General features: G+C 38.5%; 1 protein-coding gene across 1 annotated transcript in view; it reads left to right on the forward strand.

Moving 5' to 3' along the window:
• inpp5a (inositol polyphosphate-5-phosphatase A) overlaps positions 1-12,349 on the forward strand; it is a 471,549-nt gene extending 459,200 nt beyond the window's left edge. Inside the window, exons 15-16 of the mRNA XM_068002421.1 lie at positions 10,547-10,634; positions 10,791-12,349. Coding sequence (XP_067858522.1) covers positions 10,547-10,627 — 81 coding nt within the window. The 3' untranslated portion in view covers positions 10,628-10,634; positions 10,791-12,349. The remainder of the gene's footprint in view (positions 1-10,546; positions 10,635-10,790) is intronic.
• Positions 12,350-16,141: the final 3,792 nt, after the last annotated feature.

Consider the following 16,141-nt stretch of genomic DNA (forward strand, 5'->3'; position numbering starts at 1 on the left):
ATTTCGTCAACAGTCAGGTAAATTTTATAAGAGATAAAATGAAAAACCGTGACTGCGGGAAATCTGATATTCAAAGCAAAAGTTCTGGACATACACTGCCTCTGAGAAAGCTAGTTTAATGTTTTGAGCATGGCCATTGGATCTGACTTCAATTCTGATGAAGGGCCAAACCCAGAAGATTAACCTTTTTCTTTTGGATGCTGCATAAGCTGCTTGGTATTTCTGTTCATTTTTGTTTTTATTTTTGACATTACAAGGATTGCAGCTGGCTTGTGCACTGTTACCTGCCCCTCTCTGACTCCCTGCCCCTCTCTGACTCCCTGCCCCTCTCTGACTCCCTGCCCCTCTCTGACTCCCTGCCCCTCTCTGACTCCCTGCCCCTCTCTGACTCCCTGCCCCTCTCTGACTCCCTGCCCCTCTCTGACTCCCTGCCCCTCTCTGACTCCCTGCCCCTCTCTGACTCCCTGCCCCTCTCTGACTCCCTGCCCCTCTCTGACTCCTGCCACTCACTGCCAAATTGTATTGTTCTTTCCTAGTTTCTGCTCAGCTTCATTTTAATGTACATTGTTTAAAATACAACTTTAGAAGAGTCATTTAAACAGCTTCTATATAAATAGAAGCCCGACTGGCAAAAAAGAGACTGTGGAATCCTGTGGACACTGAGATCAGGCTATGAATTCCCTATTCGTTATTTGAGGATTTTTGTAATGCACTAATGTTTTTAAATTAACTTTTAACCCAATTAATAAATTATCTGCTGCTACTGGAGGAAAGAAGTTTTTAATTAAAAAAACAAATAGAGCTTGAAATCCTGAGTGCATGACATAAGATTTCAAATCTCACAATGTCCTATTAAGGGATTTTTTTTCAAATCTTTAAAATAATATAAAGTACTATTTATTATTTTTCCAATTTTAAGAGTTCATTCCCTGGTAGTAACAGATCATCAGTGGGAAAGGACGTTTCAAGACTAATCTGTTGATTTATTTATTTTTGAAACCTTATTAATGGCATATTAGGGATTTATAATATCAACAGTCAATACCAACAAGGCTTGAGTCTGCTATTTGTGATGCCTATAGTGAGGGAAGCATGAAGTTTTTTTTAATGACAAAACGTCATTCGTTCTCACCTTTGCCATCCGTAGTTCTCTGTCCCATTATGATAGAAAGAAGAAGAACTTGCATTTATATAGCTCCTTTCACATCTTCAGGACGTCCCAAAGTGCTTCACAGCCAATGAAGTACCTTTGAAGTATAGTCACTGTTGTAAGGTAGACAAACACGGCAGACAATTTTCACACAGCAAGTTCCCACAAACAGCAATGAGATAATGACCAGTTAATTTGTTTTAGTGGTGTTGTTTGAGGGATAAATATTTGCCAGGACACCAGGAGAACTTCCCCCTGCTCTTCTTCGAATAGTGCAACAGGATCTTTTATGTCAATCTGAAGGGCAGATGGGGCCTTGGTTTAATGCCTCATCTAAAAGGCAGTATCTCCAACAGAGCAGCACTCCTTCAGTACTGCACTGTAATCAAGTTCTCTCTTTTATCTCCCCTCTGTTGTTACCTCTGGAACCTTTCTTTCCTTCCCTCCTCTCTGTCATTCTGGCCAACAGATAAGAAGCTCACTGCTGGATGAACAAAAGTGGGTGAAGAAATTATGAAAAAAAATCAACAATACATAAAGTTATCTGGTTAGAAAACAAAAAATGTATTAGAGAAATGGCCTATATAAAAGCTTCAAAAATGTTTGTACTCTGGAAGTAGGCAGTGCTGTATACATCCTGTTGACATGGGGATATGGAAATATTTTCTATAAGCCCTATTTACAAGAACATTTTCCATAAACTATGTTTATATAGAGAACATATGGGAACATTTTCCAAATTCCTGTTTGTACAGTACAGTAGCTGTCCCAGGATGATCTGTATAACCTTTCAACATTAGTCGTACATACCTTAATAAACAATATTCCATTACAATCTCTACATTTATGAATAGTTTACAGGAAAGTTATAACTTTCAGTTATACTGGCAATTTTTTTTTAACATGAATTCCCATTTACTTGAGCAGAATCTACTGTGAATCCACTTTTAGATCCAATACAACAGCCCTGTTTAATCAGAGGCCTTCATTTCATCAAAGTGATTTGCTCCATTGTAATGATGCTTCCCTACATTGTTCAAATGGCTGTAGCGATCTTTTCAGACCAGTAACAGTGTGACCATGATTCAAGTTTTTCTTATTAAACCGGATAATGTTCTTTTCAGCATTCTCTATTGATTGTAAACAGACAAAACTTAGTCTTCTCTCTTTCACATGCCCCTTGTCATACACTTATTTCCTGCTGGCATTTATCTTGCTCCCAAGTATCTGCAGTGCTGACTGTTGAGGCACTTCTCCTGAAGTTACATTGTGTTGATGCTTCAGTACAGCAACCACCCGCCTCCACACTCCGGCTGCTTACCAATCTATGGCCTAAATCTGCCCTTTCAATACCCTAACTCCACAGGCAGTTTTTTTATAATCAGCCAGTAAATGCACTGCCAGGATGACTTATATTGAACTAATCTGGGAACATAAGAACTGGAGTAGACCATTCAGCCCCTTGAGCCTGTTCCGCCACTTAATTAGGTCATGGCTGATCAGTACCTCAACTCCATTTACCCGACTTTGTTCCATATCCCTTGGTACCCTTACCTAACAAATGTCTGTCGATTTCGGTCTTGAAAATTTAAATTGACCCAGCACCCACAGCCCTTTGCGGTATGGATTTCCAAATTTCCACTACCCTTTGTGTGAAAAGGTGTTTTGTGATTTCACTCCTAAATGGCCTAGCAGTAAATTTAAGATTATGCCCCCTAGTACTGGATTCTCCCACCAGAGGAAATAGTTTCTCTGCATCGACCCTATCAAACCCCTTTATAATTTTAAAGTCATCGACTAAATCACCCCTCAACCTTCTAAAGTAAAGAGAATACAAACCAAGTTTATGCAACCTGTTCTCATAATTTAACCCTTTAAGCCCTGGTATAATTCTGGCAGATCTGCGCTGTACCCCTCCAAGACCAATATATCTCTCCTGAGAAGTGGTGCCCCAAATTGAGCACAGTACTCCAGAGGGGATCTGACCAAGGCTCTGTAGAGCTGAAGCATTACTTGCTCACTTTAGTATTCCAGCCCCCTTGAGATTAAGGCCAACATTCCATTATCCTTTTTGATTACTTTTTGTACCTGTGCATTAGCTTTTAGTGATTTGTGTACCTGGACAGCTAAACCCCTTTGCCCCTGGTATCTCACCATTAAGAAAATGTTCTGATTTGTCTTTTTCAGATCCAAAGTGGATGACCTCACACTTTCCCACATTGAACTCCATCTGCCATAGTTTTGCCCACTCATTTAGTCTGTCTCTGTCCTTTTGTATCTTCCAGCTCCCTACTACACAGCTTACTGTGCCTCCTAACAGTGTCATCTACAAACTTAGATGTACAACTTTCTATTCCTTCATTCAAGTCATTAATATATATGGTGAAAAGTTGAGACCCCAGTACAGATCCCTAGAGAAGATCAATTGTTGCATTCTTTCAATCAGAGATCATTCCTTCTATCCTGTTCTCTGTCTCCTACCTCCAAACCAATTACCAACCCATGTCACAAGATGTCCTCCAATTCCACGTGCTTTCATTTTTGCTAATAATTGCTTGTGTGGAACCTTATCAGATGTCTTCTGGAAGTCCATATCAACAACATCCATAGACATTTCCCTTTCTACTATACTAGTGACCTCCTCAAAAAATTAAACTATATTAGTCATGCACGACCTACTCTTCACAAATCCATGCTGATTCTCTCTGATCAGTTTATATCTTCCAAGTGTTCAGTCATTCTGTCTCTGATGATAGATTCCAGTGACTTACCCACAACTGAAGTTGAACTGATGGGTCTGTAGTTATCTTGTTTCTCCATCCTTCCCTTCTTAAATAATGGAATGACATTTGCAATTTTCCACTCCAAAGGCACAACTCCTGAATCGAGAGAGCATTTACAAAATTATGACTCATGCATTTGCAATTTCCTCACCTATTTATTTTAATACTCTGAGGTGGAAACCATCAGGTCTTGGAGAATTGTATATTTTATCCCATTATTTTTGCCATTACCATTTTGTGAACTTATATTAAATCCACTAAGTTCCTCCCCTTGACTTATTTCTAGGTTCCCTTGTACTGCTGGTATTTTGTCCTCTTCCTCCACTGTGAAAAAAGATACAAAGTATTCCTTTAATAGGTCTGCTATTTCCTTATTATCCATTATAGTCTCGCCTGCATCCGCCTTAATTGAGCCTACATTCCCCTTTGCCATTCTCTTTCTCTAAATATATTTATAAAAACTTTTACTGTTAGCTTTGATATCCCTTGGAAGTTTTTTTGCACCTCTTATTACTTCCTTTGTATCCTTTTTTTGATTTCCACTTTTCCTTGCATTTAGCTTGATGCTGTGTCTTACCTCATTTGTTAACCACAGTTGCTTAACTACACAAGTGGAGCCTTTGTCTTTTAGGAATATGTACTGATTTTGTGTCCTACTAAATACTTCTTTGAATACTTCCCACTGTTTATCTGTAGGTTTACCCATTAACAATTCAGCCCAGTCTACTATGGGCAATTCATTTCTCATTCCTTTGAAGTTTGCCTTACTTAAACTTAAAATGTTGGTTTGTGATTCTCCATTTTCTCTCTCAAACCTAATATCAAATTTCATCATATTATGATCCCTATTTTCAAGATGTTCCCTTACCGCCAGATTGTTAACTAATACTGATTTGTTACTCATCACTAAATCCAGTATGGCCTGTTCCCTTGTAGGTTCTAAAACATATTGTTCTAGAAAACTGTCGCGAATGCATACTAGAAATTCATTGCCTTTACTTCTTGAGCTGTTCTGCTTCTCCCTGGATTCTGGCAGACCTATCATGGTAGGTTGTCTGGTTCTGAACTCAAAAACAGAAAGCTGCTATAATAAAATTACTCACTGGCTTCTATTTTCCAGTTTATGAGGTTGTGGCACCATGTCCTCACTTATGCGTGCTAGGAGTGAGAGCTCAAATTAACCTTGTTATTTGTGATCAGTTAAATAGCTATATGTTATGCAGATGGCAGCCAGAATGTTCTTGAACCACCTAGTATAAATGGGACTTAAGGGCGAAGATGGCTCCACAATCCTTATGTAACAGGTTTGCATCTCACGTGCTTAATTTCATAGCTTACTTGTGATCTCTGTAGATGTAGAAAACATAATTTATATTTTGCTCTTCTCTCCACTTTCTAATAAGTTAAAATAATATTAAAATTACAAGTACTTTTATATCTAAACATGAGAATGAACAGTTCTCTAATGTTGATAACTAAGCTACACGTGTACCCACGTATTCACGCATTTCAATGTAATTGGATTATACTAGAGGTATCTCTTTCTCCTATTTGAGGTAGTGATTTAATTAGTACATACTTAAACTTCTGAATACATTTTATTTTACACCCAATGCCATCATTAACAGAGTGTTGAAATCCATTGAAATATGTCTCAAGATAGTGTCACAACGCAGTTCCTTCAACTCAACTCTCTTGGGACTGTAAACTTATGTCTTGGACAAATTAGAGGTACAAACTTTGAAAATAAGCCCCTGCTCACAAGATTTGTATATCTGCTGGTAGATTTGTCTTCAAACCCATATTTAGACCTGCAATTCCCCATAGCTACCCAATGATTAAACTCTTCTCCAGTATAGGGGCAAACTAAAACTTTCTACCTCAGATGAGATTATGTGCCACGTGTTGTCTGTTTTAATATTACGTGCTTACAGTACGTCATGGCATGCTTATTTACACCAGTGACCTCTTCTTTTTGCCCTTGGGTTCTGTGTGGTTATCAGGAACATGTAAGTCAAAAATGAAGATCAACAGCATGATTGAACAAATACTAATGTGAGAGATAGAAAAAGAGAAGTTTAGTCTGTGCTTATATGTGAGAAAAGTTTGATTATGGAATAATTGTAGGGACTACTTGATGAAAAATTAAGTAATTTAACATAAAGGTTCTTTCGGCTTTTAATAGCATAATAATTTGAGTAAATGAATTATACAATGCGTGCTAAAAGACAGGAACTTTCATTATACTAAGCCATAATTAGAACTAATATGTTTGCTTAGTTGTAGACTGTTATTGATACAAGGAGCAGGCTGGCTCCACTCTCAGCTATAACTCGGTCAATTCTTGTTAAGAACAAATCCAATTTCCAAAGTAGAAATGTGCTTAGGATAGAAATTCCTCTTCCAGTCTCCTGGGGGCGGAGCAGAATTTCTGCCCACTCTATGGATGTGCCCTTCACCCCATTCCAAATCTCAGCTTCAGGCAGCTGCCCATGCTATTTATGGAATGACTGGAGCGTCTGCCTCAGCTGGGGATGATTTGGCTGCAGCACCTTGCCACAGCATAAAAGGGCCAGCGGTTTCCAAATAGTTGCAAAGCTAGCATTTCGCTCTACAATCGATTGCCGCAGGGAAGGCGGTCTTTTAAATTATACTGGGCTCCATTTCTGCCAGGATCAAGTCTTAGCACATGAATGTGCCTGCTTCACGCAGGGTGTATGTTGCGTCAGGGGCAACTGAGGCAGGACTGGTAGGATTTTGGGCAGACGAATTCACCCCGCCAGTCCTGCCACTTTTCACTTATTTCCACATGGAAGGGAGCAGATGCAAGAAGCACCTGCCTCTACTGCTAGCAAAACTTTGTTCCATCAAAAAAGGGGGCAGAGACCCAGTGGAACCAATATGTCCGATGGACAAATCAAGACCTGACCCTAGTGTAACATTGTCACTTTGGCACTATAACTGCAGACTGCAGGAAACTGCCAAAGATTTTACTGTACTTCCCAGAGATTAATTCCCTGTCCATTGAGATTGCATGATTTTACCTGTCCTAAAGGAAAGAAATTTCCGAGATCCAAAATTAAGGAATTTTTCTCATGACTGTCACTATTTCATCGCAGAACTAATACATAGGAATAAGTTACTTCTGCAACACATGATTTGAAATGGAGAAATCTATAAAGCACAGCACAGTAACTTATTGGGATTTGCAGCAAAATCTTAGACAGTTATCAATTAGGCTGCAGTTATAATGCCAAAGGCACAGCATAACACTAGAGCCCGATCCTGATCTGTCTATCGACCATATTGGTCTGTTGTATGTGCCAGGAAAGTGCAATCTAATGTTGCCAGCTCCAAATTGATTCTGTAGTTATTGGACTCCAAGATGGCATAACCACAGCCTTAGATATCTCATTCAGACAATACTGCTTTTCCATCAATCGCCAGCAATCAGACTTTGTCTTGGAACTGATGGAGGAACTTGCTTGTAAGAGAAATAGCTTAACTTTGCCATGAATTTACTGCTACTAAAATTAATTAGAAAATCTATGTGTGGAACAAACCTGCTTATAAGCAAAGTTTGCTCTCATCATGATTACTGGGGTAACTTCTATGATGTCTTCTGACAAACATTATTTTCCTATACTAATTATTAAAATAAATGCATTTGAATATTATATTTAAAGATTGTTGAATAATAATTTATAATCATAGCTATAATTTATTGTGTGAGAGAAATTCAGTTGATCTTTATTTGCATTATTCATTCAGTGAAAAACATGTTTTTATCAATGGTCTGTACTTTGCGGTCTTTATAATGAAACATTGTACTTAAGCCATATTTAAACAAATTGTTTAAAAGGCAATTTCCAGCTGTTGGCTGGGTTTGTGCTTTGTTCGAGTTTTAACAAATGTATAAATGTTCAAAGATGTGCTGACCTGAGGCTTGTTACTAGGTACCATAGTGTATGGAAGTGACCATTTGATAAAAGCATGTTTTTCACTGAATGAACAATGAAAGTGAGGTATCCATCTTAGGAGATGAGAGAAACTGTACAGCTCATCTATTGCCAGTTGGTTAAGGTGCTGGTTGTGGAGAAATTTGCACCCTACACTATCCTGTTTTCCAGCTGAGAAACAGATTCATTGGTAGTGAGCAGACACAGGGGGAGAAAATCGGCATACAATTATTTAAGAGGGTTGCTGATGTAGTCTTCTAGATGGACTCATTTTTCAACTTTCAATAAAAGATACAGGGGTCATTTTAACCAAACCCACCTGGCGGGTTCGGGTCAGACACCCATTTTAAACTCAGCCCAATTTTTGCTCTCCATTGAAGTCAAATGGACAATGGTCCAGATCCCATCAGCTTCCTGCAGGGTGGGTACCCCCATAATTTCAACAAAATGATGTCAGCTATAAATTTTCTATGTGATATATTGCAGTGTCAATAAATATGTCACTGCTCATTTAAGCCGTACATCAGAACCATGATTGTTATATTAGTAAAATACTTCAAACTGTATAATTGAAGTATTCATTTTGGGAGTAGTTTCAATGTTATTTATAAGATGACATGAAGTGGTTACAGATGTGCATCAAAAGTGGCAGTTTAACTCGGTAGCCAGGTCAGCAATCTGACTAGCGAGTAACCCGAAGCCAAGTATAGGCACAACCATGAACAAAGTCATGGTTGGGACATTTGAAAGCCATTCACACACATGCTCCACCCATGTACATTTGCTGAAGGCTTCGCTCTAACCAACTGCCATTCTTGACAATAAATTATAACAAAACTTTCTGATTCAGTGATTCTCAAAGTTTTTCAGCCTGGGCCCCACTAAAAAACTTAACCTCTTACAACCCCTCTGGCAAAGAATGCTGGTTATGGTAAATCTGCAATAAAATATCTCTTGCTATCCCTCCTTCACTATTTAGCTCTCAGTCTCAACTTTCACTTCCATTTCTTTCTCACCTCCTCCACTTCTGCATCTCTCACTGGTCTCCACTTCCATTTCTTTCTGTCTCCACCTTCCTTTCCATTTCTCACGCTCCTCCTCTTCTGTTTCTGTTCCTCTCCTTCACTTCTGTATCTTTCTCATTCTTCTTCACTTCTATGTTTTCCCTCTTTTCCCCCTTTACTTTTGTTTCCTGCTCCCTCACTTTTATCTCTCTTTAATCTCTCTCCTCCCTCACTTTCAGCAACCCCCCCCCCCCAACCCATCTTTTCACTTTTCCCTTTCTTACTTCTTTCTCCTTTTGTGTCTTTAACAGTTTGTTCTCTCTACTTTCTACAGCATTGGAGGTGCTGTGCCATGAGGAACATGGGGAGGAGATGAGGGAGTTAAATGGGTCTGTCAGGCAACTAGAGAGCAGGACTTTATAAAGAGCAAGGTTGAGCTGAGCTTCAAAAAGAGTGTGTGAAGTTGCCACAATGTTAGTTCCTTTTCATTGAGTGAAAGTAATCATCATAATAAGAGCCAGGCTGAGGTAACCTGCAGGAAATTACAACTTGTTAATATGACTTACAAGAAAGCCTGTTCCAGTGTCTCATCCTGTCGTTTTAGTTGAACAATTTTTTTTTATTAATATGGCTCAATAATATGCAGGGCATCCTTCAGCACCAGTGCATTCTCTGCCTCAATTGCTGCTGATGGGTGTCTGAGGAGTTTCTGCAGAATGAAGCACCCCGGATGGACTAGAGGCCCAAGCCAGCACTTGGCTCCTGCCTGTTCTCCGGGCCTTGATAACCCAAGCAACAGCTGGAGGACTGTACACCGACTCCCTACACCCACTGCCCGCGTTCAACTAAACCGGGTAAGTGGTTGTGCCAGTGAGTGAGACCTTCTTCAGGAGGTAATCACATACCGGTTAGACTTCACCCTGGAGCTGTATCCACCAGCCTGGAGTGCCCAGGTGGTCCATTTTCAGTCTTTTTGTTATTAGGCTCCTACCTTTATCTCAATCTCCTATCTTTAATCATTAGCCGCCGGGGAACACAGTTCTGTGCGGGCTCCGAGCATTACCGCACCAGTGCTCTTTTGTTACTGATCTTGGAGTGCCCAACGAAGCAATCCTGCTGGTATAACTCAGATCTGCTTTACTGAGAGTCACATTCTGCTGATACAGGCCTGAGATTCTGGCCGTGGGTTTTGTGACACTGAGCTCGCTAGCCCGCGGTTTCCCATCCGTTGAAGTGAATGGATGGAAAATCGCAGGGTGGCGAGTGCAGTAGCGGAAAACCCCGATCTCTAACTGTACTATAACATTAAACCTGACATCCTTGAAGGAAAAGTTCTGGAATTCTACCTGAGGAAGATCAGAACCAAGAAAGCCAAATAATCACAGTACTTTTAAAAATGATATTAATAAACCATTTTCACTCAAATAAACAAATACATCTCACTTTGACCCAAAAAGTAGCACTGCCCTAACTCACCCCCAATATTATCCATTTAAAATAAATAAACAGCATACCCTTTTAATCTATCGACCGTTTTTAAAATTATTAATCAGTCTAATTAAGTACTCGAAGCTCACACACTCCTTCGTAACTCAGACATTGCACTTTAAAATGTCTCATTGACCCAGTGATGTGCTTTTCTTTCTACAGCCTGTCTTCCTGTTCTTTCGAATAGCTGCTGGGGCAGGTAAACCTAATAGACATATGCGCAACTGTTGTGTGGTGCAGTGATGTGGTGGTAAATATTAATGTTTTATTTTATTTTTTACTATTCATCCATTATCCTTTTTTGGGTATTAAATTGATATGCTGGTACTATTTCATTTTTGTTTATTATCGCCAAATATTATTGTGCTAAATGATTTTCTTTTGTTTTCTTTCGGTGACTTTGCAGGTAAAAGGTATCAACGAAATGAGAAAATCTTTCGAGAAACTGCCCTCTAGTCTGTTTGCAGCAAGCAAATGAGAAGTGGAGTTGCAGGGACATCAGAACTCGCAAACATCTTTGTAATTCAACTAATGTTGATACTGTATTTCTTAGGGCCACACCCCAGACTGCTCATCATCCATTTTGCTTTGACGTCTGAAGTCTGTACAAGACGGCCACACATACCTCGCCATTTCATACATTCCTGTGACACTTGAATTAAATGTGGGACAATTTTAAAACGTGTCACAGATTTGTTGCCAAACGCTAACAGTAGAATTTACTACACCTTTTAAATATCTCACATTTATAATGTTTAGCTGAAAACATTGTTTGTCTTTTAACAGGAGAAGCTCTTTCCTTATGTAAAAAATTATGAAGTGCAATGCGAAAGTTGTATATCTATACTGTACTAGAGAGGTTTTTTTGTACATTGGATTGTATAGGTAGTGGAATTCCTTTCAGTGATGGTTTTATTGATATTTCCCTCACATTTTTATGTCTGTGTTAGGCTAGTTAGGTATTTTCATTTTGGTGATTCCTTATGTTATATACTACATATTGCCATGTTATCTGGTTTTGAATCACAGTTTAGCTGCTCTTCATTTTTATATCCACTTTTCAAAAAAACCTAATTTATAATATAATCTTTTCAACAACCCTATGTGAGTCCTTCGTAAAGACTGGCTGCGCGTGATCTGACATATCAACTATTAGTTATTATGGCTAGCAGATTGAACATATAAAAATACAAGTTCTCGACCAAACTATACTTTAGATAGCTTAGACCGTGCCATTGATGATGAAATAATCGAATTTACTATAACCACCACACATAAATAGCAGTCTGTCTGTTAAGTACTTCTATTGTAACTTATTCCTAAATGATGCCAAGTTTTCAGAATGTGAAATTTAATAGGATGGGTATCATAAGATTTTTTGTAAACTATTTCTGTCTATTTTTGTTACTGCATATGGTGCCAAGTATCTATGGACAGAGTTTAGTGGGAATCTTTCCTTCTGGTATTAGCTTGCTAAATGTGCTTCAATGGATTGTATATAAAGCCCTGAAACCTGAAGTTGCAAATTTCGTATTGTACCGCCTTTATTTAATCTCCAGCGCTAATGTTGCAAATTTTACACGCTGCCTTCTTTACAGCATTAAAAGATGATTAGGTCCGAAGATGGGAAACACAGCCAATGCTGAAACGTTTCCTCTATCGATTTAATTTAGTACACTACAAAGTTCACAAGCTACTTGATAGCAGTGGATTGATGCGTGTTTTCGTATAAATCACTACGATTGGAAATGATTTCGTGTCTGCCGGCAGAATTTATGTGGCCGTGACCGTGAGATCATTCTCGTTTGTAGACAAAGTGTAAAAACAGTATGCAGACAAACTGTACCAATATGCCCAATGTATCAATAGCCACACACTGTAAACTATTTTATTAAATCAAAGATTCAACTTATGTGACGTTTATGGGCTATAGAAATAAAATTCTTTGTTTCTCAAACAATTCAAGTGACGCGTGTCGTCTTCTTTTGTGTTTCCGACTGTTCTTTCTCATAACTGGGATCATTTTGATTTGTAACAGGATTCGCCTTTTACATTTCCAGAACTTTGTTTTTTTCCCTCTAACTTTTCATTTGATGTGTGACGCATCAACTTTGAGTTTCATGGCGCCCATTCCCCTCCCAAAGTGCGATCTTCGATGGCGAGGAGAGGACGTGGAAAGTAGGAGGTTCCCCAAAAGCCTTATCAGTTTACGGCCATCAACTCCAGCCCTGAGAGTCACACATCGCATGATGTGAGACCGGTTACATTTCGGAGAGAGAGGGACACAACTCCAATATCACGTAAAGAATTAAACAAAACAAAAAAACGAGCCATTTGGGGAATCTGTCTAAGTTTACGATCCTAAATTGATTTCCATCCTCCGATAATATTACACAGGCGAGTTGGTGGCTGTCTTGAACTCCAATGACAAGTTTAGTACTTAAAGCCCCCTGCAGTAACAAGTAACGCGAGCAGCATAAAAAGCAACACAAAACATGCTGGAAACACTCAGCAGGTTAGGCAGCATCTGTGGAAACAACAGACAAGTTAAACATTTCAGATGTACACCCCTCGTCAGAGGAGCATTACCAGAAGTAGATTGAAACGATATCAGATTTGATTGACTATTACTGAGACGCCCGTTTGTTAGTGCTTGAAGGTATGATTGTTTACTCTTGGCGGGCCTCACCAAGTGACCGAGTTATCTCGTCAAAATCTGGCATGGTGCAGATCTGTGTGGGTTCCCGGCATATTTTACCCATTGCAACGTAAAAGATGCTGAACAGTCAAAACTTCGTATCGCCCTTTTAAGTAGACTACATCTTGTTCTATACCATCCAATTCAGCCTGTAAATATAAAATCTAATAGCAACATATATTTTTTTAAAAACTCAAGCTGTGCTTCAAAATTGATATAAAATTATTCTGAAGTCAAAAGAATTAATTTCTAAAGATCTGGAAATTGTCGAAAATTTTGGAGCAAGTGAAAATATATTTTTAAATATTAATACATTATTTGTAGACTAAATATTTCAGTAGAAATGTAATCTAATTATTTGCTTATACGGCATAGTTTTATTTCACTGTAAGGTATAATTTTGGGTTAACGCGGACATGGTAGCCTTGAAAACCCAAAGGTCACTCGAGATACTCATTCGCCTCGCATATTCACGTTCTTCCCGGATTCAATTTTTTTTAAAACCTTAGTGACCATTATTGTCTGTTTTCTGAAACCTATAGCCAGGTTTATAATCTGAACGGACTGTCTGCTTTCCACTCTCAAATCTAAACTTTGCAAACTATAACGAACCGTACGAGTTGTAATGGTAACGAATCGAAAGGTTGTGTTCCTATCTATAAAGTTGTATTCCCATTTGGAAAAATTCTTTACAGATTTGGAGCTTAAAGAAAATGGGAATCGGGATACTTTCTGTACTCCTTACATCCCACGCTTCCTTTCACAAATGTAAGGAATCTTACAACACCAGGTTATAGTCCAACAATTTTATTTTAAAATCACAAGCTTTCGGAGATTATCCCCTTCGTCAGGTTGCGTTTGCTCGTTTTCTGGGTGTCTTTCTTCCCTTTGTGCTGGTCCTCTGGTATATGGAATCTACAGTCACATTGTGGCCAGTCCATCCGATCTAATTTCCAAAATCACAGTTCTGCTGTTCACTGGGAATCTGTCCTTTTTTCAGGACAGAAACCCAGAAGAATCCAGGACACTCCACTGTGTGAGTTTTCAAAGTTTGCAGGGCCGGCCGATAATTCTATTTCACAAACGAGCGATTGGAATTTCTCTGCTTGCTATAAGATCTGATGCTTCAGTGTTTTATATAGATTAGAACTAGATGGGGATGAAGAGAGATCCCATCCCTTTATCTATAGCCACTTTTAGAACTGATATCTGATCTCCTTCAACAAGGTCCACTGCCCCTCCAGACTTTCCATAGACGCATTGGAAATGCTGCAGGACACGTCTTTACAAGTAATTAAAAGGATTGTTGAACTTGTATAAAACCGCCGTGAGTTTTAATAAATATTCGAAAGCGCATATAATTGTTTTAACGCATTTGATGATTTCCCTGCATTTTTAAAAAATATTTTATTTGAAAAAAGGGGTCTCAAAAGGTTGGGCTACACGCACGACCCTGTGTTGACCTTCGGATACCGTGAGCAGTCTGCTTCAGTTTGAATTAGTTAATAGTTGTAAATTGCCTGGATTTTCGGACCTTCAAACCACGAGCGAGTCTCGAAATTAAGCAGGATTCTACCATTACAACTATATTTGTTAGGTGGACTAGACGGAGCATTTATCTCACCCCATAACAGACTTTGAGCAGCAGGGGTGGAAACCTGGCCTCGGACCGTCTCCCTTTACATCTTCCCATAAATCAAACGGGCTTTTTTTTTACTGTTAATCTTTCATTTACTCATTTTCGATCAATTTAATTTCTGGAATGATAACGGAGTTTATCGAATGCAAAATAAGCTAGCGAAGCCGCATAAACATTGTGTAATAATAATATTATAAAAATATATAATACATCTATAAATGGATTTCAAGTCAAATTTAAAAGATGTGAAACAAATAATAATCGCGATTATATACTTGTTGAAACTGCAAGATGTTGCAGAGTTCTGTTTAAGATAACCTAGAATGTTATTCCGAATAAGCTATCATTGAGAACTTTGGTTGGCTCCATTGCAGTGTTTGGAATTCACACGGGCTTTGTTATAAGATTGGGTGTTTCATCTGCTACAATATTATAAAACATCTAGTCATTGTGGATATCGCCACGAGCAGTAATGTTACAATGATTCAATTCTAAACATTTCCAACGCACGGACCTCTTGATTTCGCCCTCAGTTATACACATTTAATATAACCGCCTTATTCTTCGCGATAATCTCAGCACGATTTTTAAAAAAAATCAGGTTTGCGGGTTTGATTTGATAGCCTCTTCGTTTAAATGGTATACGTGTACAGGTGCAATATGCGATTTATTACATTTACTTGAAGTAATGATGAATTTATTCTACGCTATCGAACTTTAATTTTATTTCAGTAACTTGTTTACCAGAGACCCGATGTATAATAGCCTTAGTTCGAGTAATCATCGATTGGTTATGAATTTGTAATTCACAGGTAGGTTGTAGGAAGTGCTGCATGTCAAATATATTCTGGGTACTGCTCAGATATCCGGCAGTCAATTCAGGGCACAAAACCAGCCGGATTCTGACCATCAGGTTTCATATTGTTAAATAATTTATTGGTAATACAAAGGTTTTCCAACTATTGTGGACGCAATAATATTTCCTTCAAATCATCTTCAACAGAATATTCAGAGGTTCCTTGGGATTTAATGATGCTAAACTCAAAAAATCCTCCGAAGGAATTCACCATCACAGGCGAAAACAAAATATTAGCCTTTGAATGTAAATACACCGAAAAAAAAACTTTACATTTAAATTTTTTTTACAACACAAACGTGCATCTTAATATGTACAGTTACAGTTTTAATCTGTAATTTATACAAAAGGATGAGCTCTGATTGTTATTCCTTAACACTGAAAATCCTAAGAAAAAAGACAGGGACTATGGAGTCTGAGGGAGGACGGTAAGATCCAACTTCTCGCTCCAAACGTTTTGTCTGCTGCGTCAGGTTCAGTCCAAGTTATTTATATAATCGAGCTGTAAGATAATTCCATAACTTATTCTGTAAAAAATATATACATCTCACATACATTAGGCTG

The sequence above is a fragment of the Heptranchias perlo genome, chromosome 21 (assembly GCF_035084215.1).
Source record: "Heptranchias perlo isolate sHepPer1 chromosome 21, sHepPer1.hap1, whole genome shotgun sequence".
Lineage (NCBI taxonomy): Eukaryota > Metazoa > Chordata > Chondrichthyes > Hexanchiformes > Hexanchidae > Heptranchias > Heptranchias perlo.